We start from the raw sequence: 24,807 nt of genomic DNA, 5'->3' as shown, positions 1-24,807 counted from the left end.
CTCGTGATTTAAATGTGGTGCTTGTTCTTACTGTAACATGAAAAAAACTTGAAATTAATTTTCTAAATAAAATTAGGTTATAAGCAAAATACTCATTTTAAAGGCTTGTTTCCTCCAAAAGGAACACGGTTCAGAATGATTGTGTTGACAAATTTAAGCAACAAACTATTGTTTTAATTCCTTCTAGTTATTAAAAACTGGAAAACTTGCCTCTCATATTTGCTCTGATTTCTTTAGTGCCACAAGTCATCTTGCTCTCCATAAGCTGTTATTAAAGCTGTGACAGTCACAGTGTTTCTCTGCTGGTAGGTGATAAAGTGCTCTCTGTTCTCTGTGTGTGTGTGTGTACGTACACAAGGGACTGCTCACAAACCATTTTCTGAGTTATTGGGGTAGATAGCACCAAATACGGGGATGAGGGAAACCTTCCTATTCATAGTCATGGAAATTGAAGTCTAATATACCACAAGGAAGTGTCTTTTGATCAGTTGTGGTCAGCACTCCTATTTCAGAAGAGTCACTTAAGGACAAATAACGCAGTGGGGAAAAAAAAATGACACTTCATCCTAAAACAGGACTGAGTGTCATTATGTGGACCTGCTAAATACTTTTTTTCTTCTCTGGACACTAAAAGCTAAAAAAACACTCAAAATTTACCTGAGGTGTTGAACTCCCTAAATTTCATTAGATAACTGCAGGTTCTCTTAAGAACATCTAAATCCCGTTTTGTTTGCTTGGGCCAGTGCAAGTCCATTTTTTTCTGTACACATTGTGACAGTACCTTCAAACAGCTGGCTTTTCTGAAAACAGTGATGCTCTGGCGTACAGACATTTAATTTGCAGAAAGTTAAGGTTAAGTGTGTTGGACATGGTATGAGACAAACTGGTGGATATGAGTGGTGACTATACAGATAATATCGATAAAGACTTAACACTTGTTGACCAGGCTGTAGCAAGAGACGTGAAAACCCTCAATTTATTTCTTACAAGTCATCAGCTCCATTTCCCACTTAAATAACTTCAAACTGCACAGCTGTAATTGAATTCTCGTATCCTGGACTGTCGTGGAAGGGGTTCAGGATCAATGAACAACCTAGGTTTTGCTTCTAGAGGTGCAATGCCAAGATCTGCAGTATTTATTTTCAGCTTTCTGTTCCTGGTGCGGGGCTGTTTTCTCTATTTAGGTAATGTGTGAGAAGCAAAAATCCTGAAAAACAAGGAACTTCTGGTTCTAATGAAAGCCAGGCCAGAGAAGTTCCCCACACAGGTCAGATACCGTCGGAGAACTTTGGTTTATCTGAACACACGGACAGTTTACACTGTGCTGTGAGTTGGTTTGCAAGACAGGTCTAGGAATCACCCAAATTGTTTGTGATGCACAGCGCGGGTAACAACTGAGGGCGATTGCTGTCTGAACGTGAGCCGCTGCATAGCGATGGCAGTTCTACTCTGAAAACAGCAACTCAGCGAGATCTGCTTTTGTTTTTACAGTTTACCCTTGGGAACCAACTGAGAGAGGGGAAAGTGATGTGGATGATTCTTTCCCCTCTTATCAGTAAAAAGTCCTGTAGAAGGGATGCCATTCATGACATGACACTGTACAATTTAAAAGCAAGAGCAGCATCGATATAAAGAAGGACCTGCCAGGCCCAGAGTACCCCATGTTGTTTGCAATGTGCAGAGGAAAGGGAAGATGGTGGGGAATGCCAGCCTTGTCCTCAAGGTGTTATTTAGGAAAAAAGCAAAACTAAAACCTGACCGCATCTCATCCTTTGTGCATCCCTTTTGAAGTGGTGCAAGCCAAAAGTGATACCAGCCGCTGTCAGCAGGCCTGTCAGATCCGTTCGCTGTAATCTCACAAGCTGTCCAAACGTCGGCTGGGGTTAGCGCAGGACAGCCAGTGCCTCCCCAAGTCCGCAGACAGCATAGAACAACTTAGAGGTGCATGTGAGCTCTTCTGCTCCACGCAAACTACAAGCTCAGTCTGTCCTATGCCATTAGACTGTTCTGGGGTGTAAGCAAAGCTCTGCCAGGCCCATCTCTTCCAGGTGACTTTTCCCACGCCCTCTCCTGGTCCCTGACACCTTCGTTTTCAGAGCAGCCTCCAGGGAAGAGAGAGAAAACTCTCCTATGAATTTCCTCTATTTTATGGCTAATATTTTTGCCCAACTTATTTTCAAAGGGACTTAAGCGTATAACTCTGGGTCCAGCTCTTGCAAGTTGATGTTAAAGCTGGCAGTATCATTTGGGCCGAAGATTCACAGACTCAACTTTGCATAAAACTGAGTGTCTGGAGGAACTGGAAGAGATCCCCAAGGGTTGGACTTGAGACCTGCAGCACAGGATGAAGCGTAGAGAACAAGGGAATGGTTTAAGGACAAAAACAGAAAGGAAGGTGGGGAAGGAAGACAAAAAGAAAGACAAAAAAGCAATAGGCCAAAATAGGGCTTCCTTTTCCCAATGAGCGATGCTGAATGTGACAACGGGATACCCAATACCTGAAAGTAATCAAGTTTTTAATTATGCTATGAAGACCAGATTCCCCCCTTGGAGCAATCTCACCTACACAACTGCATTTCCTTATGCCTAGTCATATGCCTCGGAAGCAGTTTGCTACTCCTCCAGCTAAAGCTGAGCGCAGCCCATTCTTCCTTCGCTCCCCTGCCCAGTGCAGCCAGCGGCGAGACCGAAGCTGTGCGGCTCATGGATGAAGCAGGAGGCCAGGGATGGCCAGTTCCCAGCGCTGTGAGCCGTTCTGCACTAGCTGTAGCCTGTGTGACTTCTGGAAATCTCTTGAAATAGAGGGTCTGGAAGGGCACAGGCACCTGAACCCTATGGAGTGCATCACTCCTAAGGCTGGCCTGGCTCTGAAACTTCTGATCTGCTATAGTTTGCTTGCGGCAAACTCACTCACAGAGGGTCCTGCAGGACCCTCACCAGCTTGGGTTCCCCACCATATGGGTTACACATTGGGCTGGGGGAAGAAGGGGCCCCTCACGCATCCTAAAGTTTGGCCTCACTGGTCCAGGCATGCATTTCTCCTAAATTCTGCTCTTTCTCCTCTGGTTTTACTTGGCAGTGGCTGTGCAGTGCAGACCAGCCACAGGGTACCAGTAAGACACATTGCAAAAGCAGGGACTCTCCACAAGCTCCTGTCTTCACACTGGGGAAACCCTTTTAGATTAAAAGGGAGGATGAAAGGTCTGAGCGATGGCTCCCTTGTGCTAGGTTTCTCTGGCATAGTGCCTTTGAAATAGCTGGTTCCCTTTTTACAGGGGAAACATTAAATCACGCAGCTACCCAATTTGGAGAAAAGGTTCTTCTTTTTTCCCTTTTCTTACCAGATTAAGCCCAGCCCACAGATTTCTTTCAGTGAAAGAGTACATAAAGCTGATGGACCCAGCTGCACCCAGCTGAGAGAGGAGCGAAGCACCTTCTGGAGGTGAGTGATAACTCCTGCTCTCCTCCTCTGCCTGGGCTGCTGGTGCTTGGAGAATACAGGGTGGGCTCGGGGCAGCACCGGGAGGGATGGAGGGGGAATTCACCCCTGCCAGAGCTGACTTCTGACCCCGGCTTCTGAAGAGCAAGTTTGGGAAGGCACCAGGCGACAGCTTGCTCCGTTCCCCATCAGCAGGCACCGCTAAGGAGAGCTTTGTCCTGCTGCAAATTACTTGGGTGAAAGAAGACAGGAGTAGACAAGACCCTCCCTGTCCTTCAGAAAAGAAAGTGCACAGCAGCTCACCATTTTTCATCTTTTAAGAGGCTCTTCAAAGGTTTCTCCACAAAGAACCCAAACTTTTAGATCTCATTTGCTTCCCTGGCAGATCTGTAATATGAAGGGTTTGCTAGGCTGGCCCCAGATTAAGAGATGTTAAGGCAAGGAGCAGCCACAGATGTCTTTTGGAGCCCTGATCATTTGAAGTAGGCTCCAGAAACTTTCCTCCCAGGATATGTTAGCACACCATGGGGCAGCAGCGTAAGATGGAGCAGAAATTGGGGGCTGGAGCAGAGGAAGGATGGAGGAAAGTAGAAAAGAAGAGCTAGAGGGAGCGAAACACGTCAGGGAGTTCCCCAGCACAACTGGACGCAGCCAGCAAACCCTTGCTCCTCTATGCAGCGCACAGCACCAGAAGCACTGAATCTCCCTTGCTGCTTTAAATGGCTGCAGCACCTTTTAAGTGGTTTTAATGCTAATGAGTGAGCCTTCCCACAGCAGAGATCATGTTGTGGAGGATACCACAAGGGCTGGAGAGCCCTCCTGCATTTGTTTAAACACCCACCTGCACAGGCGCTGATATTGCAGGATAAACCCCCCCCCCCCCTTCAGGTGGATGTACTGGCATTTCACAGGAGGGGAAACTGAGGCACGAAAAGACTCTGACATGCCACAGGATACAGAAAAGGGAAGCCTGTGCCAGGGTTACACTGCAATTAATGATGCTCTGATTCTTCTGCTGGCAGTCCACTGAACAACATCCACGGTCTCTGTCAATTAGACTAGATTATGGGATAATCCTTGCTAATTATATATCATTATATAGCAAGCAGTTATCTCCCTATAAAGGGTGCTCCTATAATGGACATATGCTGTTCCTCTAGCACAGCCAGCCCCAATGGCAAAAAAAAAAAAAAGCTAAAACCATTTCTGCTGTGGCCAATATTTTGCCTAAGCTGAAATTTTCACATGGCAAACACTGCACTCCTGTCCTGGATGGATGGAGGAAGAGGGCTGCAACAGGTAGAGCCAGCCAGAGAGGGGATGCAGGGTCAAATCCACACCCCCTGAACCCGCTGCGGGGGCATGGCTATAAGCTCAAAATCCAGCTGTAAACTCTCCCATACATCACAGAGCAAATGCCCTATTCAACTTCCACACGCCAAAACCCCCGCAAGCAGGGGAGGAAGCCCTCGCTATCCCCCGGAGCCACGATGGCCAGGAAAAGGGGTTTAAAATAAGCTGGGAAAACAACTCCCAGTAAACGCCATCATTGCATTTTTAATTGTCCGTACGCGTGATCCATTTTGTTTCCCCAGATGGCAGGGCTGCTTGACTCCTACCTCCTCATCTGCGCCACCACGGCTGGGGTCTCTGGTGGGTACCTGGATCCCCAAGGCAGAGATGCCCCCGCGGCAGGCTGGCATTGCCCACCTGAGCAGGCAGGGTTAGCCGCTTCCCTGCGGAGAGGGGGGCTTTGCTTACAGCTGAGGCCAAAGGGTTTGGAGGGTCCTGTTCTACTTATCGCTGGTCTGCATCACGGGACTTCATTCCGTGCAGGGATGCTGCAGGGAGACTGGATGGCTGAAGGCTGGGCGTGACTCACTGATGGGGAAGGAAAGAATCCCAGGAGCGAGGTCTGAAAGCCACACAGCTCAAGAAACAGGGCTTTCTACTGCTCCCCCATCCTGGCTCTCTCCAAAACTCCTTTGCCATGTTACATACTCGGACGCAAGCAAAAGTGACCTGCCCAAACCATGGGCTCAGTCAGAGCAGAAAAGTACCTGGAATCCTACTTGTGCTTTGGCTTTTATACGGTCCCGTGAAGGAACAAATTGATGTTTCCACCAGATCTAGAAACAAATAACCCCCTTTTGGGGAGCCAAAACAAATCCCACTTTTGCAGCCCAGTGACCCCCTGCAAGCAGGGCTGGAGGCACTCACACCCATCCGGCAGGTTTCGCTGGGACAGCCGATGCAGCTTCTGTCCCCACCTGCCCCTTTTGCAAATGTTATGGTCCCCATCCCGGGGACAGGGGAAAGAGAGGGACAAGCTCCTGGTGGGCAACGCCGCTGCTCACACCAATACCCCAGCCAGCAAAATCTGCCAGCTCCAAACTGGTTACGCCTCCCTTCTCCCACGGGGTGCAGGGGATGGCCAGGCAGTCTGGGCATCTGGGACCAGCAAGTGCCTTGCTGCATCCCAGTCTGCGGGGGCTCCTTGCCCTGACTGGCACAGGACAGTGAGAGCCGTGGGGAGATGAAGGAGCGAGCTGCATCCCAGACCCATTTAGGCTGACAGTTCCCCCGTCCCTGTCCCCTCTGTCCCTGCAGAGGTGCCCGGCCGCCCAGGCGTGCGCTGCATCCTGCTCTACCCCAAGCACATGTGGTGCCGCTGGCCCCTGCGAGACGGAGCCCCGGCCAACACCTCCCTCCGCCTCCGGTGCAGGATGAGGTAAGTCCCAGAAAGCCTGGAAACCTTATCCCAGCTGTGAAACACCAGCCACCATGAGCAGGAGCAGCTGAAAGGAAGGATGGCGTGGCTCGACCCACAGCGTGGGGGGTTTTCCCTGCTCCCTCAGCCATCAGGGGGTACCAAAATGACATGGCTCTCCCCTTCCCCGTAACAGGGCTTGGGGAGATGTTCACCGAGTGGTTTTTCCACCCACAAATAGAAGGAGAGGCTGCGGGGGTGGCTTCGTGCTGGGGAGCAGCGCTGGGGTGCAGAGCAGCACCACCTCGATGGGACTGCTTGCCTTGTACCCGCTGTGTTTTGGGGGGGCTGGGGTCACTGGCTGGCCCCAGGGCATGGTGAGGAAGGGGGCTGCCGGCATCCTCACCACCTCCTTGGGGCGCAGAGGAGCCCCAGAAGTGGAAGAGTGCAAAGACTATTTCACTGCCAGCCCCAACTCCTGCTACTTCAAGCCGGGAAAGCTTCTGCCTCTACCCGACGTACAAAATCTGGGTGGAGGTGGAGGGCTGGGCATCCGAGAGGCTGATGGTGAACACGGGGGACATCAGTGAGTCCATCACTGTGCTGGGAGGGAAGAGGAGGAGCAGGAACGTGAAGATGGTGGCACCTAATGGTGCAGGCTGGGTGGGGGGGTCTCCCTCTCCGACACAACCCCCTGTCCTCGGTCCATCACCAGCGGCTCAGGGGAAGCTGCCGAGCAGCCCCTTGCTGCCCATGGTTGATGCCAACCCTGTGGTTTGGTTCCCCCTACTTGAGCAGCCAAGACAGACCCCCTGCAGGGCATGACGGCCAGCGGCTGGGGCACCTACCTGTTGGTGGACAGGCACTACCCACTGGGCATCACCCCCTCCTACTTCCCGATGCTGTTCCAGCTGCAGTACCAGGAGCTGGGCAGCGGCGCGTGGCCGGCGAGTCCTCTGTCCTTCCCGGTGAAGACCTGTCCATGCCAAGGTCCCGGAGAGCTGTGACTGGCTTGGTGGCAAAAGTGGCTGGGGGCCTTCTGGCTTTAAACACCAAACCCCTGAGAAAACTACCCTGAGGAGCAGCAAAGCTGCTCCTGGTGTAAGCCCACAAACCGCCCTTGCCATTGCTCAGGGCCAGTTGCTATTAAATTAACCATAAAGGCCCATTTGAGGAGAGGGTGCAGGTTTGAACCAGGAGAACGGATTAGGGGAGCCCAGCCGGCCTCATTCCTGGCATTCCTGGGGAAAGGGAAAAATAAGGTAAAGAGCCAAAGCAGGATCAGAGCAGGACTTCCCAGCTAGGTTGTCCCCAGCCGTGCCCCAGCATGGGACTCGGGCTGGCCAGGCAGCGCTCACATCGGGGCTGCCGGTGGTGCCAACCTCAGTGTCCAGAGCTGCCCTGCACACATCCTGCACGGGGAGCAAGGAGCTTGCAAGCAGCTCTTTGCTGGCTGGCGCCATGATCAGCCACTCCCCAGGTCTTCACACTGCAGCTTTTGGAGCTGGGGAATTTCAGGGAGGATGAATGTACCCCAGCCATGGGGTACGTTTGGGAAGAAGGAAAAAACCCCAAACTATTCACCGAAGCAGCAGGCGCTCTCAGAGGGAGTGCAGTGCTGCACGCCACCAGCGCCGCTCAGAGATACGGGGCTCAGCTCCAGCACTGGCTCCCTAGGTGTCACAAGCATGCCAGTTCTCTGCACCCCAGTCCCAGACTGTGGAACTTGAGTATAAAAGCTGAAAATACACAAATAACCCTCTGAGTAGAGGAATAGGGGGAGAGGGAAGAAATCACTGGAGGAGAGCTGTGAGAGTCATTTAAATGTATTTCCCCTCCTCTTTCTCAGCATGAGCCTGACGTGGGGGAAGCAGACCAGCTACCACATCTACGACCCGAGGCCAGACATGTCCAACATCCTTATGGTTCGCTGCAAGGGCACAGAGGGAAACGGCTTCTGGAGCGAGTGGAGCACCCCAGCCAGCGTGAGCTCGGGGACCGTCAGCACCCACAGTGAGAGCATGCACCCCACGGCAGCCAGGCTGGCCCCAGTCCCCACTCCCCTTCCCACCCCAGGCACTGCTGGCATCACCAAAGAAAACTTCACTGAGTATTACATAGAATAAACCACCAAAGGGTAGTTGCCTGGTAAGGGGTGAGCACCCAGCTGGTGCTCAGGAAGCTTTTCTCTTTCTTTCTGCAGCCACCAAGGTAACACACTGGCCATTTTATTTTCATTTTAAGAAAAAGACATGAGTCAGCAGAACCTCACTGCGCCTCTCAGGCCACATAAATCTCAAGCAAGCAGAGCATGTGATGCTTCTGCTTAAGAAAGCATCGGGACATCCTTTGTTTTTTCCAAGCATGGAAACCTGGGGTCTATAAAGCATTCCTGGAAGGAGAAGGACCTGAGCTACCTGTCACAGCCAAAGCATCGCTTTGGAAAGGAGAAGCCCCTCAAACAGCCAGCTCCTACATGGTGACCCCCAGGGCTGGGTTTGCAGCCCCTGACCTGCAGCGTCCATCTGCCTGCAGGAGCAGGGCCAGACCTGGCGTGCTGAGCTTGTGTGAAAAGTCAAGCACCCACTCCTTAATTAGAGCATTGCAGCCAGAGGGGCCCCGTCCCTCTCCCCACGCCAGCAGCCCGACAGTGTGTGCAGCCAGGCAGCCGCGCATGAGCAACCGGAGAGCCCCAAGCTCTACCCCATGCTGCAGGGACAGACCCAGTGTCCCTGGGGGGCTCCAGCACAGCCACCAATGTGTCACCCAGCCCCAAGCAACCCCAGAGCTCACCCAGCTGCAGTGCTGCTCAGCCTCTTGCCTCTGTCACGCCAGGTGGCTCCAGGGAACTGGAGAGCAATGATGCCAGCACAGGCAAGCTAGCACTCTGCCTGCACCACACTCCTTCACAGCTCCATGGTGCCCTCCCTGCCTGCCCGCAGCTTTGGGGGCATCAGAGAGACTGTGCAAGTCTGGGCACAGCTGTGTCCAGTTTGCATCCCCAGGAGAGTGCTCCCATCCTGGGGCTCCAGGCTGCTCATGGCCATCAGGGCATGACCGCCTGCACCTGAATGGGCTTGCTCTGGGTGCAGGTGGGATTTTCCAAGGCTGCCAGACCCTTGTGTTGTGGATCATGACACCATGTGCTTGCTGGCAGCTCCAATGGGATGCCCCGTCCTGCCCAGCACCCCAGGGCTGGCCCTGTGCCTCCAGGCAGGGGGAGCAGGGTCCTGTGCAGGCAGTGGTGCCCGTTTTGGGGCACTTCCACCACTGTTGCACTTGCCCAATGCAGTAGCACAAAAGCATAGTGCCCATCAGCACATCCCCCATCAGCACATCCTACCAGTGTGACACATTAGGAAAATCTTCCCAGTAAATAGAGAAAACACAGGGAGCATGGCTGGGATTTTTAGGATATTTTAGCTCAGCTTCTCTCTGGTAGAAGCGATTCCCCCAGGGAGGGAGAGGAATAAACCAACCAATCTCCTGGGGGCTCTTCCAGTCCTGTTTTCTATGATCTACGATTTTCAATGATTGTTCTTCATCAGATTTGCATGCAGACACTCACAGAGAGATAACAGAGGCTTTCCCTCCTGCAAAACAGCAAAGCCTTTGTCTGCTCTGGAGGGACGCGACTCCACATCCATAAGCAAAGCCAGGAGATGGAGTGGCTGCATTCAGCCCAGTGCAATCATCAAGCTCTAAATAAATAATCAGATGAGTAACGGGAGTGCTGCCTATACCCACCGCTCTCCCTGCCTGCTTGGGAAGTGCTGGGCAAACACCAACGAGGGAAACTGAGGCCCAATGTGTGACAACCGTGGGCATGGCAGAGGGGAAGGAGCCCTGGTGGTGGATTCCTCATATCTGTTTGCAACTCATCTTAGCAGCTTTTACATGAGAAAGAGGGTTTGTTTCACAAAATAACCTGGGCAGTCCCTCTCTTCAGGCTGTGGGCTTGCACCATCCCCTTCCCCAGCTGGACTTCGCACCCGCTCACCGGGGATCTTCTCCCCTCCTGGCCATCCCAATGCGACCTCCCGTGCTGCTGGGGTCTTCACTTGAAGGGAGGAGGACGGACATTCTTGCTGAAGGAGAACTGCTGTGGGTGCCACCCCTGCTCCAGCCCATGGTGTGGCCACGCTCAGCAGCAGGGCGGGTGGTGGCAGGGAAAGCCTCCGGGCCACAGAGATCTTGTTCAATCCACTTCTGGGGAGCTTTGGTTGCACAGAGGAGATCAGATGAACACAGATTTCTTATTAAAATTAATTTGCAAGGCCAGAATAGCTCCATCCCCTGGTTACAGCTCTCCTTTCTCCTCCTGCCCCCTTTCCATTAGCTCTCTCTGCAGCTCCCACTCATTTTGCGTTGCATTGCTTATCACAGTGACAAACGAGCCGGAGCCTCCCCGAGCCCCCTCAATGCCGGGTGTCCCTGTCACAGCCGGCTGTGGGCAGGGGCCGGCTGGGCCATGGGAAAGGCAAGGGATGGCTCCGGGAGAGCCAGGCGAGCCCCAACCCCGGAGGGGAGAGCACAGCCACTCCCCGTCACGCTCGGGAGCTGGGCGAGCACGAAGCGCCCTGTGCAGAGCCCCATTGATGGGGAAAGGTCGCCTGAGGCTGGGAGGGTGATGGCTACAAGGGGCTTTTGTCCTGGGTGTGACAGGGACAGGGATGGGGATGTGCTGTCGGTGCTGCCAGGTCTTTCTGTGCACCACCGTGGGATGCTGGGGCTGTCCTGCTCTGCAACCACGTCTCAGCCAGCAGCATCATGCTCCTGGGCTGCCACCAGCCGCTGGGAAAAGGGTGCTGGGGAGGGGGACAGCCAGACACTGTGGAGGGAAGGAAGCTATTGGGCGATCTGGGGAGCGGGGGGTGGGGAGGCAAGTGGGATAAACCAGCTGGAATCAGGTTTGGGCTGGAAATCCGGAAGGAGTTATCATGGGCAGCGCAGGGGGCTGGGGGGCTTTGCAAAGCTGCAGGCACGTCATGAGCCATTTGGCTGTTGCTGTTTTGGATGGAAGCCAATCCTGCATCATCTGGGGAGAGGTGGTGCTCCCATGTCCTGGCCACCACACCAGGAGGATGACTGGGGCCCCAAACTCAGGTGTTACCTCTGTTCCCATGATGTCCCCTTTGCCCCATGCTGCCAGCATGGCTTTAATTGGGGCACGCTTGGTGGTGTTGGGTATCTGAGAGCACAGAGGACTCCTGGCCAGCGCTGGTGGTGACACCACCAGGTTTTTTGCCGCAGCAGCTTCCCAGGGTGTCAAATTTGGAACAGAAAGGGAGGGCCCTGTATATCAGGGAAGAGGTGGTTTAACAGGGGACGTCAGTGAGCAAAATCCTGCGGGGCAGGGAGAGACTGGATGCCAAAACCTAATGGAGAAAATGAGAGGCTGAGACACGCCGGAGCATGACCGGAGGCCGAGGAGGGCTGATACTCGGTGAGCATGGGAGGCCTTCTTCGCTCCGAGGGGGATGACTGGCTCAAGTGGCTACATGGCCTCGCTCTGCCCCGCACTCTTATGGCATCTTCAAGTCCTGTTAATTGCCCCGGCCATGAGCTGCTGGATAATGCCCTGCAGGGCTGGGAGTGCTGGGGAACCCCTTGGCTCAGGGGAGCAGAGCTGCTCCCGCAGCACCAGTCCTGCATCCCGAGGGATACATGCAGGTGAGTGCTACACCTGGGGATGCTCGGGTGGCTTCAGACCAGAGCTGGAGCTGGAAACCCTCCCTGGGGTGAGTGCAGCAGCAGCCCATATTGCTGCTGGACTCTGGGGCCAGGTCCAACTCCTTATTTGAGGGCACCACCAACAGCTGCCCAGAAAAGCCTTTTTCCCTGCAAATCACAGGGTGCTGGAGGCTCTGGCAGGGTGAGGAGGTGCCTGTCCTGCAGGTGAGGGGCTGGATGCTGTTGGGTGCTGCGGGGTCCCCTCCAGGCATGAGCGGGCTGCAGCGTTCACCTGTTTCAGCAAAATCTGGGCTGCCAGGAAGGTTAATTATATCTTTAAGTTTCTTCAGTTGTCAAATCTTGTAACTATCGTCTCAAGCTGACAGTTACATACCTAGCAATTAACTGGTAGCAAGGCTTTGCAGGCAGCAGCGGGGTCTGGCCTTGTTTCCCATCTACATACACAACACACTCTCAAAATGTTGTCTATGGAGCTTAACAGTGCTGGCAAATATTTCACTCAGAAATCTCGCATTTGCCGACGTGTTGCACCAACAAACACCAAATCAATCAGGGCTCCGATAACGAAGGCTCTTCATTAGGAGGCATGCGCAGATTTGTGCCTTCTTCCCTCTCCAGACACGCTCTTAGGCATCCATGGGCTGGTGCAAACCAGGAGGAAAAGCCGCTTGATCACCATCCTTTTCCTTTACTGCTGCTTCCTCTGATACTCAGCAGCAGGTACAGACCTGTCCCAGCAGGTGTGAGAAGCAGGACATCGGTCAGGAAAGCCTTTCACCTACGAGACTGTCCTGTTGACCCCTGCTAAAAATCCTGCAGGTGGATTCAGCAGCAAGTGGGGTTTGCTGTGCAGTGCGATGCTGTCACAGGAATAGCCAGTACCCTCCTTAGGGTGGATTCCCCTTGGGAGGTAACACTACCAAAAAAAGGGCTCCTGGACTACCTGCTGTCCTCAACTTCAATTTTTTGCCCTTGAATGACCACATTTGGACATTTTAAGATCTCTCCCTGCACCACAGTGTGTTTTACACATGCTGGGGTGGATGGCCCCTACGTCAGGCTCCCAGGGCTGCATTCACCCTGCATCTTCAGTGAGATTTCACATTGGCTTCACCATATGCTGGCCCTGACCTACGCCAGGACAAACACAGGCTGCTCTGTGATAGCCACCCTCTGTGTGATGCTGAAAGGGAATTTCCTTGGTGTTGGTACAGCAGAAGAGGCAGGCGGGGGTTATTTGGCCATCCAGCAGTCAGTAGCATCAGGGCTCTTGGGGAGGAACCCAAGTTTTCTGGAGGTGCAGGTGGCCACAGGACTCCTATTTTCCTGCTCTCGGCTGCTGAGCTCACCTTCTGTGAGGACCAAGGGTGGAGGTCTGGTGTCACTGAGGTTGGCAGCAAAAAACGTGTCAGTCCCCGGGGACCCAGCCCCTCCTGCTGAGGCCATCTTCAAAAGGTTACCAAAACCTCTGTGCCCATGGTTTCAGACTCCGGGAGCAATGCCAGTATGGAGCTCAGAGCGGTGGACACCTGGGCATGCTGGAAAGGAGGAAAACACAGGGAAGAGAGATCATTCTCCTTCCCTGCAGTTGCTGGTGGCTGAAGCACTCAGGTGAGCCCTGCGAGCAACAGGTGGGTTAGACAACATGCGAAGATCAAACGAGGAGCTCCAGGGCACCCGGCAAATGCATCTCATCACATCGCCTGTGGACATCCAGATACACCGCCTGAAAGCATCTACATGAGCTACAACTATATTTGCCAAGCGGAGATACCTATAACACAGCTCTGCGGTACCCCCCCGAGCACGGGTGGGAGCGTGGAAAATATTTGTTGGGAATATTGCTGTATTAGGGGATGGTTTGTACCTTCAAGAATTCAGCTAGAAATAATTGACAGGATGATTTGCAGCCATCGGCAAACAACGTTACTTTCCCGAAAGCAGCAGCACCAGAGGGAAAACAAATTGAAGCAGGTGCAGGAAGAGTTAGGAAGTGCAAGAATTGCATTCCTGAGCCAAATGGACAGATTGAGACAGAGGAAAACAAATTGGGAAGGGAAACGGCTGCCCGTTGCCCAGATTTTTCAGGCATTGGGAGGAGGTGGATGTTGCGTTCAGGCTCTGGTTCGGGGCCTGGGAGCTGTGACTCCATTTCAGCAGCTGTGTTAGTGCTCAACGTGGGGTGAGGATGGGTTTTTGGGGTGTGTTTCCACCCCGAGCAGGGCTGGCATCACAGGTTCGGGGAGCAGCATCCTATAGAAGCACGAGCCCCACCACTGCGATGACCATGAGAAGCCCAGCCAGGATGCAGATGCTGATGAAGACGATGTCGCTGGTGTCCTGGCTCTTGATTTCGCGGGTGTCCATCGGTCCCCCATCCTGCTGTTGGTCATCTACCAGGTTTTCTGCCTGGCTGAGCCTGGATGGGTCAGGGCCGGCAATGAGGGTCACTGAGGCTTCCTTCCTCTTCGGCTCACATTGCACCTCGTACTGGTGGATGTCCTCCCGGTCGCCCACTGAAAAATCGACGTAGAGGGTGCTGATGATGACAGACGTGTTGTTGCGTTTCTGCAAGGCAAGGGTTGCAGCTTGTCAGGGCTTTGTGCAGCTCATTTTCACAGGGGTTTGGAGGGCAGTTGGCCATGAATTAGACAAGCATCTTCTGGGAAGATGGGAGAGGGACTGGGAACTCCTCTCTGCGGCCGGTACGACTGGCACGGGGCTAACCATCTACTCAGCTTGCTTTAAAGGAAGGTTTGCCAACCGCTTACCTGGGATTCAGTGCCGCAGGTGTCAAACCTGGTGTGTATTTTGAAGTTCCCACCAACGACCTGCGCTGCACAGGAGGGGGTCCCCAAATAAATCCTATTCCTCTCCAGCTGGGCTATGGATTTCACAGGGATCTGGATGTGGAAGTCTGTCCGGGTGCAGCTGACGTTCATGGGCACAACTGTCGGGGCAGAAAACAAGGTACCTGTGAAGGTCTGTCGGGAGGGGATTTCCCCGGGCTGCAGTGACTGCAGTAGCTCAGTGCAGAGCCACAGCCATTTTCAAAGCTTGCTGTCCCCATCACACATGAAGCAGGCGACTGATGGCAGCAGGAGTAGCAGGGACATCAGCCTCATGAGTTTGCCGTCATCTCGCGTTACCTGGCCTTACTGCCGCAGAACTCACGTGATGAGATGAGTTTTCAGGCAAAAGGGAGCTACACCCAAAATGCAGAAAGCATTATTTTATACATCAATATTTTAGCCCTGCCCCATGCCAAGGTCAGACACGGCTGGCTCCCAGGCACTGCCCTGCTTTCTGCCTTGGGGAGAGACACCACCAACAACCCTCTTGAACCTCGTTCTCCTTCCCAGCTCTCCAAGTGACACCTGAGTGCCATTACAGGCAACACCATCATGCTGTCACTGCCATAAGCAAGGAAGGATATACCCTGTGAGAGGAGCCGCTCTCCATCATTGCAAAGCCAGCAAAACATTTGAGTTGCTGCCCAGGATTAGACCATGAGAGCTTTGCTGATGGCTTGCCATGGGCACAGAGCTCCCCTACATGCTACAACACTCCTGTAAGAGAGACCCTTACAGTGACAAAATGGAGAAAACGCATCTTGGGGGACCCCCACACCTGCCTGCCCTGGAATGGTGCAGCTGCGAGGCCACATGGTCCCTGGGGAAGGGTGAGCCGGGTCACCGGCTCTGGGGCATCCTCCTGGGGATGGCCCAGGCCAGGTCCTGTCCCAAGCATCATTAGCCCTCCACCACCCCCAGAACATTATTTTTTAATGGGGAGCTGGCGAACAGTGCATGGAGGGAGCTGCTGTTGAGCTGCTCATGATGCTGAGGAGCAGGGCAATGGGGAACCCAGCCCCTCTCCATCACTCTCTGGCACCGTATTTGGCCCCTCTGGATGCAGAAAGCATCCATACAGGGAAAGAAGCAGGGAGAAAAATGCCCACCTCTTTAAAGTTAATCCTCACTCAGCTTGAACCAACCACTTGGGCAGTATGAATTATTGAATTATTCCAGCTCCCTCTGAATCTTGGCCTTATGAAACTGGTAAGACGCAATAAAATCAATATGAAAAAATAGTGTCACTTTACTTCACTTAGTGCATTATAAAACCATTAGACGATTTACCAAATAACTGAAGTGCATTAGATCAAGAGGAGGAGGAAGAGAAAATGGATCCTCGCTCCTGGCATGAAGGCTTTCATTCAAATGGCCATAAATCATACACGCCCAGCCCAAGTCATGCCCTTTCACGGGCTCGAAAGGAATATATCTGCATGGTTGAAGAGCTGTGGATGTGGAGGCTGAGGTGCTCCTTTGCCACCAAGGGCTCTCAAGGAAGCCGACAGCAGGGAGAGGCTGGTGCCTCCCAGTGAGAGCAGCCGCTCTCCTGGCAGAGCGCTGGCGGTTGGATGTGCCACACAGGCTGCTAATTGCAAGCAGATGCCCGAATTGTCAGGCAAACATAGCAGGCAGCCTTAGCTTTACAGAGGAAGGCTTGGTTTTGTGTCCAAGCTTTTGTCTTCCCCCAACACACATCTGCCAGCATGTACCGGGGGATGCAGGAGAAGTCATGTCCCCCTCCGTGATGGGGCTTTCCCCCGCTCTTCAGCTAGCATCTCATCTATCTGTCTGCAAGCTCTTCCATTGGGAATAGGGTTTCTCCATGACCAGACACAGTGAGGCCAAGATTCCTCTCCCTGCACACTGCTGTAAAACAGTAAGAAATAAGCAGGACAAGGACACGGACAGACCTGTTGTGCACAATAAAGCCCTGTTAGATGTCCGGTACAACCTCTCTTCCTCCAGAGGCTGCAGAGGCTCAGGACAAAATTCCATCTCCTCCCTTACTCCTAGAGCCACATACCACCCAATCCCTTCTGCCACACTGGAAACGAGGAACCATTTTGCTGCTGAGGGATAAAAGCTTGTAAACCCAGGGCCAGCCACCCCCAGCTCCTGTGCCACCCGTCCAGCAGCCCTGTTCCGGCTCCAGCCTGTCGGTGAGGCTGCCCCTGTCTGAATCATCCCTGACACACAGGGCAGCTCAGATGTAATTATCTTGAAATACAACAAACGCCATAAATTTGCTGGCTTTTGAAGTTCAAAGGTTGGCAAATACATGAGGAAGGTTACACACCACTCCTCCCACCAGCTGCGGATGCACTGGCTGGGACACGGGGCACACCGGTGGCGGGGAGGTGCCGGGCAGGGCTGGCTGGGTGGATTTGGGAGCGCTGTGCCCCGGGGGTCCTGCCCCTCCCGTGCTGCTGCCAGTGGAGGAGAGGACACGGTTTATGTCTGCCTGCTCAGCCATGTGCCGGTGAGGCCGGAGCATCCTGGGGAGCAGGGAGCAGGGTTGTGAGGCTTGAGCTGGTCACCTCCCCTGGAGCTCTGGTCCCCTAAAAAGCCCCTGGGTTTTCTCTCCTTCGTGCCCTGAGAGAGGGGCAGGAGCATGGCAGCAGCAGAGACACGGGGAGGAGAAGCTGGAAAGCATCTCCTGAATACTGAATACAACGTGGAACATGTGCATCTCACACTCTGTGAGAGCTGGAGCTCCCCCGCTGCGTCTTCTCCACCCCATCCCTAAAAGCCATGTGCTCTGCTCCTGCAGACCGGTACCTTCACTGCAGGGTCTTTCTGGAAATTACATGGTCTCGGGCATGTCCCAATGGAAATGAAGCATTGTGGAGCACCCAAGCAAGACCTTACCTCCCACGTAGGTGATGGAGAAGCCCCTCTTGGCCGTGTTGCGGTCAGTGTGGAGGACCAGCAGCAGCTGATTGTGGCGGGAGGTGATGGGTGCCGGGCTCTCTCGCCCGCACCACTGCCCCAGCAGGGACCCATTCTCGGCGCTGCCATCGAAGGCGGACAGGCGGTCATAGTCGCAGCCGCCTGTCAGGCTGCTCCGGCCCTCCAGCTCCATGTCCAAGAAGAAGACCTTGACCTGGTAGCCCGGGGGCAGGTGGATGCTCCACTGGCACTTGAGGTTGTTGGGGTAGAAGTTAGGGTACCGAGGGCTGGAGAAATTCCCTTTGATGGCAGTGAACACCTCCTGGCACTCACCTGCTCAGGGAAAAAGGGGAAAGGAAAAAATGAAAGCAAACCTGAAGCCCCCTGGGCATGGACAAGCTGGCAGCTGAGTGATCACTTGTTTTATTGCTAAAGCATGCTCTGCTCTCCACCTCACTGCTCCCCAGCCTTGTGTTTGGTCGATGGACACCCATCAGTTTTGGGGGATGGCAACGCCCAAGGTGGCCAAAGTCGTACAAAAGCAGATGGGGAAAACCCATATCCCCAGGGAACGGCATGAGCAAGCGAGAAGGGTGTCTCTTGCTCAAGAGAAAGATAACCCAGGGCCTGGGAGAGACACAACGATACCATTTGCATTGTGTGTTGGTTTACACTTCACACCACCATCTCATGAGCTCTCCCCAAAGGGCTCCCCTCCACTGTCATCTCCTCTTGCTGCAGCAGGAGGGAGACCATCACCACCCCCACCCTGGGGACCCATCCCCACATCCTTCCCACCACCCCACCCCCCTGAGACCCCCGCACCTGAGTAGAAATGGGCCTTGAAGCCCCTGCCGCCGATGTTGAAGTCCGACTTGAAGAGGACGAGGAGGTGCGGGGCGGAGGAGACGGTGCGGGGCGGGTGGGCGCTGCCGCAGTAGCGTCCCAGGCAGGGGGCGGCGGTGGTGGGGCCATCGAAAAGGGCCACATAGTCGAAGCCGCAGCCCTGGCCCCCCTCCACCTGGAAGTCTGCAAACACCAGGGTGAGGGGACCACTGCTGCCAGCCCCCCCGATGCTCCAGCGGCACTCAGCGTCATTGGGGTAGCTCTCAGGGTAGCGGGGGCTGGTGATCTCCCCGGACAGCCCCGTCAGCTGCCCACCACAGGCATCTGCGGGGAGGCATGGATGATGAGGATGGCGAGGGAGGACAGATGGACAGATGCTCCACCACTGCCATCCCTCCCCACTACCTTTTCGGTAGGCAGCGGCGAAGCCACGCTTGGCCACGTGGCGGTCGGAGCGGAAGACAACGGCCATGACGTGCCAGGCGGAGGCGAAGGGTGGTGGGGGGCTGTGGCCACAGAAGGTGCCCAGGAGGTTGCCCTGGTCCTGGGCAGCCCCGTTGTAGACCTGGAGGTAGTCGTAGGCGCAGGCAGCATGGTACTCCAGCTCAAAGTGGCTGAAGGAGAGCAGGATGGAGGAGCCCTCGGCCACCACGATCAGCCACGTGCACTCTGTCTCGTAGGGATACGGCCCTGGGAAGTTGGGGCTGGAGAAATTGCCAGAGGGTGCTGAGAGCACCCCTCCACATTTGATGCCTGGGGGACACAGAGGTGGCTGTGATGTCCCCTTTCCAGGGGAAGCACAGCACCAGGTCCATCGCACCAGCGGCACTACCGGAACACCAGCACCCTGCAGACCCTCATTGGGCTCAGCCACCCCTTCTCCCTGAAGGACACATCTCCCCCATCACCTTTCATCCCTCCACGTAACCCCTTTCTCGCCCTGCTGCCCCTGTGCTGCCCTGTGGCATGGCTGCAGAAGGGCTCGGCCGTGCCTGTGAGCTCGTCCTCCTGGTGACGGCACGGTATCCCCATCCATTTCTTGCTGGGAAAAAGAAAGTAGGGAGTGAGTTTTAATCATTCAGTGATTCCAGCCTCGCCGGTGCCCCCGCTGCCCAGCCCTTCAGCTTTGTGCCTCCTGCTGCTGATGCTCCCTCCATATAACGGTAGTATTGGTGAATTCAAGCTGGGAGAAATAGGGGTGAAGGGCTTGATGCACTTAACAATGAGTTATGCATGTAGGGATCGATTTTCTAATGAAATCTTTATACTGAGACATGGTTATTATAAAATAAGGCGGGGAGGGGCGGCTGCCAGCTGCCCCTGGGTCTGATTAGGGTTGGGGTGAAGAGGCTGATATAGCGGGCACATACATCATGTCTGGGAGGGACGCAGACCCTGTGTAGCCCCCGGGAAACATGTGTGGGTCCCTAAACAAAACTGGGCGCTCACTGCCATCAATCTGGGCCAAGCATATTGCAAATCAATAGTCAGCCAGCGCTCATTGCTTTTCATCACACTCGCTGGTGCGGTGACCTCCCGGTGAGGGGGAGATCCTGCAGATGTGTGTGATGCAGCACCACGGCAAATGGGTAAGGGGGGTGTGTGTGTACGTGTGTGTGTGTTGGCACAAGCAGCAGAGCTGGCCAGATCTAAAATCGCCTTGCTAATTACTGGGGATAGGCAATAAAGTAATATGGGGCTGGTACTAAAGGAATAATGTTATTGAAAGAAATACCCAAGCGGGGAGCCCGTGGGAGGGGTGAGCAGCCACGGGGTGGGCAGACTGATGGATTAAGGGCTGGATGCCTCGGGATGCTCTGGGAAGCCCAGGTGAGTGCAGGCAGGGGTTGAGCAGGCAGCACCAGGCAGCGGGGCAGCCGCTTGCCCCTCAGGAACACCCACACCGGGGCCGGGATGGGTTTTGATTTCTGATGCAGCCCTTTTGTGAGAAAGACTCTGCTGTTTTCAGGGAGGGGTATTGCTCGTTAGCCGAGTTACTGGGCTGACCTGGCCCACCCTGCCCCCCAAATTAGTTGTTGTCTGCTAACCCCTGCCCTGTGTCCCGGGGGGCATTTTATCCAGGTAAGGTGAGGGGTTTATTACATGCATAGCAACATACACATGCATACATACATTCACATATATTTGTATATGTGTCTGTGTGTGTATATTTATATAGGCACGCGCAACTCCAGAAGATAACAAAGGCTTCAGCAAAGCACCTGGATACCACAACAGGACAACCCTACCTGCAGTCTTCAGTAAAATAAGCATGAAGCGGAAACTCACGCACATGGCAGTGTCCTGCGCTTGCTGCCGCGCACGGTGACCGCAGATCCCAGCTCTTTTCCCCAGGCCAAGCCGGGGGACCCCCGGCCTGAGCAAGCTGCTCTCCTTGCTTGGGCTGAGAGCCGGGACCCGCTCGCACCCCAGAGCCACTGCAGCGCCCACAAATAGCCCTCTCCTCCCTGGGGACCGCAGATGCCCATTGGCCCTAGGGTCCACACTGGGAGCAGGGACCGGGCTCTTACCTCTGCTGGGAGCATCCCCGAGAGCCCCGCACAGCACGGCCAGCGCTGCCAGGCAGCCCGCCCCCATGCACCCCATCCTCCGGCCGGCAAATCTTCCCTCACTGGTGCCCGAGCATCCTTTTGGAGCTGTCTATCTGGGGGGGAAAAATAAATAAAGAGAGAAATAAATAAAAAGCGGGAGGACTGTAGAACTAATAGCAGAATGAATAATTCATCGCTTGTTTGAATTAAGAGCAGCAAGGTAACTTGATCTATTCCTCCCTTCCTTCACTCAGTTTTAATGATCTGGATCAAATGTCCCAAGGATTTACACTATACCAGATACCTTGTCAATACACTATATTTAGAAGAGATATTAATGTTTCAGATATGGTGTATAACAGCAGTAAGTCTGGGCTGACAATATGCCCTTAAGGGGCTATGAAAATAATTTAGTTCACCAGGCAAGCCAGCAAACCAAAATGGGAATTTCAGACTTACCGCGGAAAAGCACCTCAGGAATTAGCGTGATTTATACTGCAGCACCCACTCCACAAAGCCAACCGGTGGTAAAGGCTAGAGAAACAGGGAATGGGATTTAAATGCAGCCGCGTCTCCACGTCGGCTGCCAGGTCGGCATCCGTGCAGCGAGTGCCCAGGCTCAGCGGCATGCTCAACCCAGGAAAGTGGCAGTCGTGAGCACTAAATATAGCAAATCCCACCTCCCCTGAGGAAGATTAGAGATGAATTGTGACTCACGGGCAAAAAACATCGATTATAGAACCTGCTAAGGCCTTGGAGAATTACCATGTTCTTCCATGCCAGCTCATGCTCCTTCTTGCCCAGGCTCTTGGATGCGCTCGGCTGAAGATAACCAAGCCTTTGCGTTTGGTGGGAAAGATGTGCTCCTCATGCTGTGCCACGTTAGCTGGAGAAACCCCAAACCCAGCAGCGTTTCAGTTCCTTCCCTCCTGCCCAGGAGAGAAAAGACTTTCCTGCTGCCATGACCCACACCCAGATGAATGCCAGGAAACAAAAACCCACGAGGGCCTCCCAGCATGAGGGACCTGTGCTAAAAAAGTCACCTTCAAAGCAGCAGGGAAAGAAGCAGCGCGTGTCTGTAAATCTCAGGCGGGGAGACAAGTTGCATTTATTAATTAAGCAATGAGGATCGATGCCTGAGACTTTTCCTGTGGATTAATGATGGGCTGGGAGGAGCTGATGGCCCGAGGTGCAGCTAAGGACCATTAACGCCAACTGGTCATTAATCCCCAGGAAATGCTCCATGCCAAGGTCGTTAAGTGCCTGCATATATTTATGGGTAATAATAACAACAATAATATTTGTACAGGCTCCCTCCCTGCTGCCCGGCCTCGCTGGAGCCATGCCGAAGGCTGGTGGGAGCATTGGGGCATCCCAGCCAGGACCCCTCTGTCCTGAGCCCAGCTGAGGCGCAGGACATCGGGGTGTCTGTCCTGGGGCGTTGGGCACTGCGTCACCCCACGAGGACCAGGAGTAAGTGCATGTTCGAACGAGGAGATGCAAGGCAGCCCTCCCTGTCCCGGGGCGCAGCGCAAAGCTCCTGCTCTGGTGCAGACTCTGGGAGATGTCTGCGGCGCTGGCACATCTCCTACCGACCTCCCAGGGACACTGCAGAGCTTAATTAGCTGCTTCCCTAACGGGCTTGGAGAGGAGGTCTGTCCCTGTGCCTTGTACAACACATGCAGGGCCAGCACCCACAGCAAAGAGGCAGGAGAGGTCTGGCACCACATGCAGCGGTGCAGGGGCCTCTGCTGGGTATTTCCATAGCACAGCCCCGGCTCAGCCAGGAGGAGTGCTCAGCCCTCCCCGCCACGATCCCCCGGGGTTGGAGACAACGTGCTCCCTGACTTCTCCATCGCTGCGTGATGGAGCAACATGTTCATCCTTGCTGCATCTATCTCCAGCAACACCCACTGTCCTCCAGCCCTTCCACCACCAGCCTCAGCGCTGAGAAGCCAGTGTCCGGGACACCGGTACCTGTGCGGCCGCTCTTCTCCACCCCTCCAGCTGCGCTCCGTGGTCCTGCTTCGTGCCACGGATCAGCGATACCCCCAGGAGATGGGGGGCCGGGGCTGTGCAGCACAGCAGCTGTGCCCCTCTCCAGGGAGGCGGCATCCATCAACCGCCGGCACATTCACCCTCTCCTGACCTGGGGATGGCCATTCCCTGGCTGGGCCTGAGCCCAGGCAACGGCAGAGCCAGGCGGGAGGGCGGAGGGAGGCAGGGGGAAGAGGAGATGCGGCAAAGGAGCGGGCAGAGGAGCCAGGCGGGTCCTTCCGCAGGGAGGTCTGGCCAGAGGTGCTCTGGATCAGCCCAGGGTGCTCCGGCTCCTGCCAGAGACACCGCGGGTGATTTTGAGGTGTGCCGTGTCGGGGCTGCCTCTACTCCTCTGTGGGCAAATTTATAAATCATGAGTCAAAAAGGCATTTGATTCATTTAAATAGAAAGGATGTGATCAGGACTGTGAGACTTCAGAGAAGATCAAAGGTTTAAATACGGTCCCCAGGAGAAATGGGAATTATTTAGGCAGGAAGTAATGAGATGAAATTAAGGTGGTGTTCAGGCTGCACATGAGGAAGAAGAAAGGAAGCAAAGCGAAGCCCCTTTCCCCGGCACAGCGCTGCACGGGCAGCGGGAGCTTCCTGGGGGGCAGCCAGAGCACCAGAGCATCCCTCCAGCACCCCCGCCCCGGCAGGAGAGGCAGGGTGCGAGCCCCTGCCCCGGCCTGCCAGCAGCCGCCCACTGCTGCCGGGAGCTCAGGCACCTCTGGCTCCACAGATCCCCCCATAATCGACAGCATCGCCACCATTTCCCTATAAAACTGTCACCATGGGGTAGTTCCTTGGCCTCCAAAGGGAAGGAAACGTGTCATCCTCCCTTGGTAGGGAAAATCCTGCCCAAGAGCCTTTCCATCCCACATCCCTGCTTTCGCAGGAGCACCATACAAGCCTCTGAAAGGGGCTGTCCCCACAGGGGACGGGTTGGGAAGCGGGGACTCGTGTGAGAGCCAGCCTGACAAATGACAAAAGGCGGGAGGGGGAAGGGAGAGAAGGGCAGAAAATAGAAAACAAAGTGCCCACGGGCGGTTTAAAGGCCCCTTCGAGTTCATACTTCCAAGGACATCGTCTTCCCCACGGAGAATGTCTCGCAAAGACCCCCGTCCCCTGCGGCGCAGCAAGCCGGGCTGCCGGCTCCGCATGCATCGCCTCCTCCTGCTCTGCCTGCAGCCTGCCTTTGCAGGATTGCAACCCGCAGCATTCACAGCTTGCTCCGTCTCTCACCACCCTCCCTTTTAGCCACGAACAGAACGGCCGGACCAGCTGGATAAGGTTTAACCATCGTGGCCCATATGTGCTGAAATACCCAGACATATTGGGGTTGCGTTTAAAGGAACAGTCCCAGCTTTCACACAGAAAGTCATCGCTTTTCGGAAGCGAGCGTGAAGTTTTACCTCAGGCCTTTGCAAAAAGGCTGGGTGGGTTTTTAGCAAAATGTCAAAAAGGCAGAATATTTAAAGCAAGAGGTATGTAAGGAAGGTTTTCAGAGTATGTAATATCCGAGGGAAATATTTTCTCCGTGTCCCTAGCTAAGGCCAAAGCAGGGAGAGCAACTGGAGAAAGGAACTCCTTATTTTATCAACCCCACGCTGTGCAGAAGCACCTCTACTATATCAGTGGCTTACAGCAGCTGAAGCAGGGTTTGGATGGGAGCTGAGAGCTTGCTTTGGACCCACCATGGACAACTTCCCTAGATCTCTCTGCGTTAAAAGCCAGAACCCTATTTTGGGTTACAAGATGGCTTTCTTGTCAGCCCTTGCTT

General features: G+C 54.4%; 1 protein-coding gene across 1 annotated transcript; it reads right to left on the bottom strand.

Moving 5' to 3' along the window:
- Window positions 1-14,096: 14,096 nt before the first annotated feature.
- Window positions 14,097-21,043, bottom strand: CDCP2 (CUB domain containing protein 2; the record flags this gene model as incomplete). Its single annotated transcript, XM_082313260.1, has 6 exons — window positions 14,097-14,411; window positions 14,615-14,793; window positions 17,570-17,923; window positions 18,416-18,760; window positions 18,842-19,189; window positions 20,968-21,043. 6 exons carry the CDS (start codon window positions 21,041-21,043, stop codon window positions 14,097-14,099), a joined length of 1,617 nt encoding a protein of 538 aa, XP_082169386.1.
- Between the last annotated feature and the right edge of the window lie 3,764 nt (window positions 21,044-24,807).

This window comes from Platalea leucorodia (assembly GCF_965183815.1).
Source record: "Platalea leucorodia genome assembly, chromosome: 5".
Classification (NCBI taxonomy): domain Eukaryota; kingdom Metazoa; phylum Chordata; class Aves; order Pelecaniformes; family Threskiornithidae; genus Platalea; species Platalea leucorodia.
Note: the sequence above shows the minus strand (reverse complement) of the source record. Positions and strands in the feature narration are given on the sequence as shown.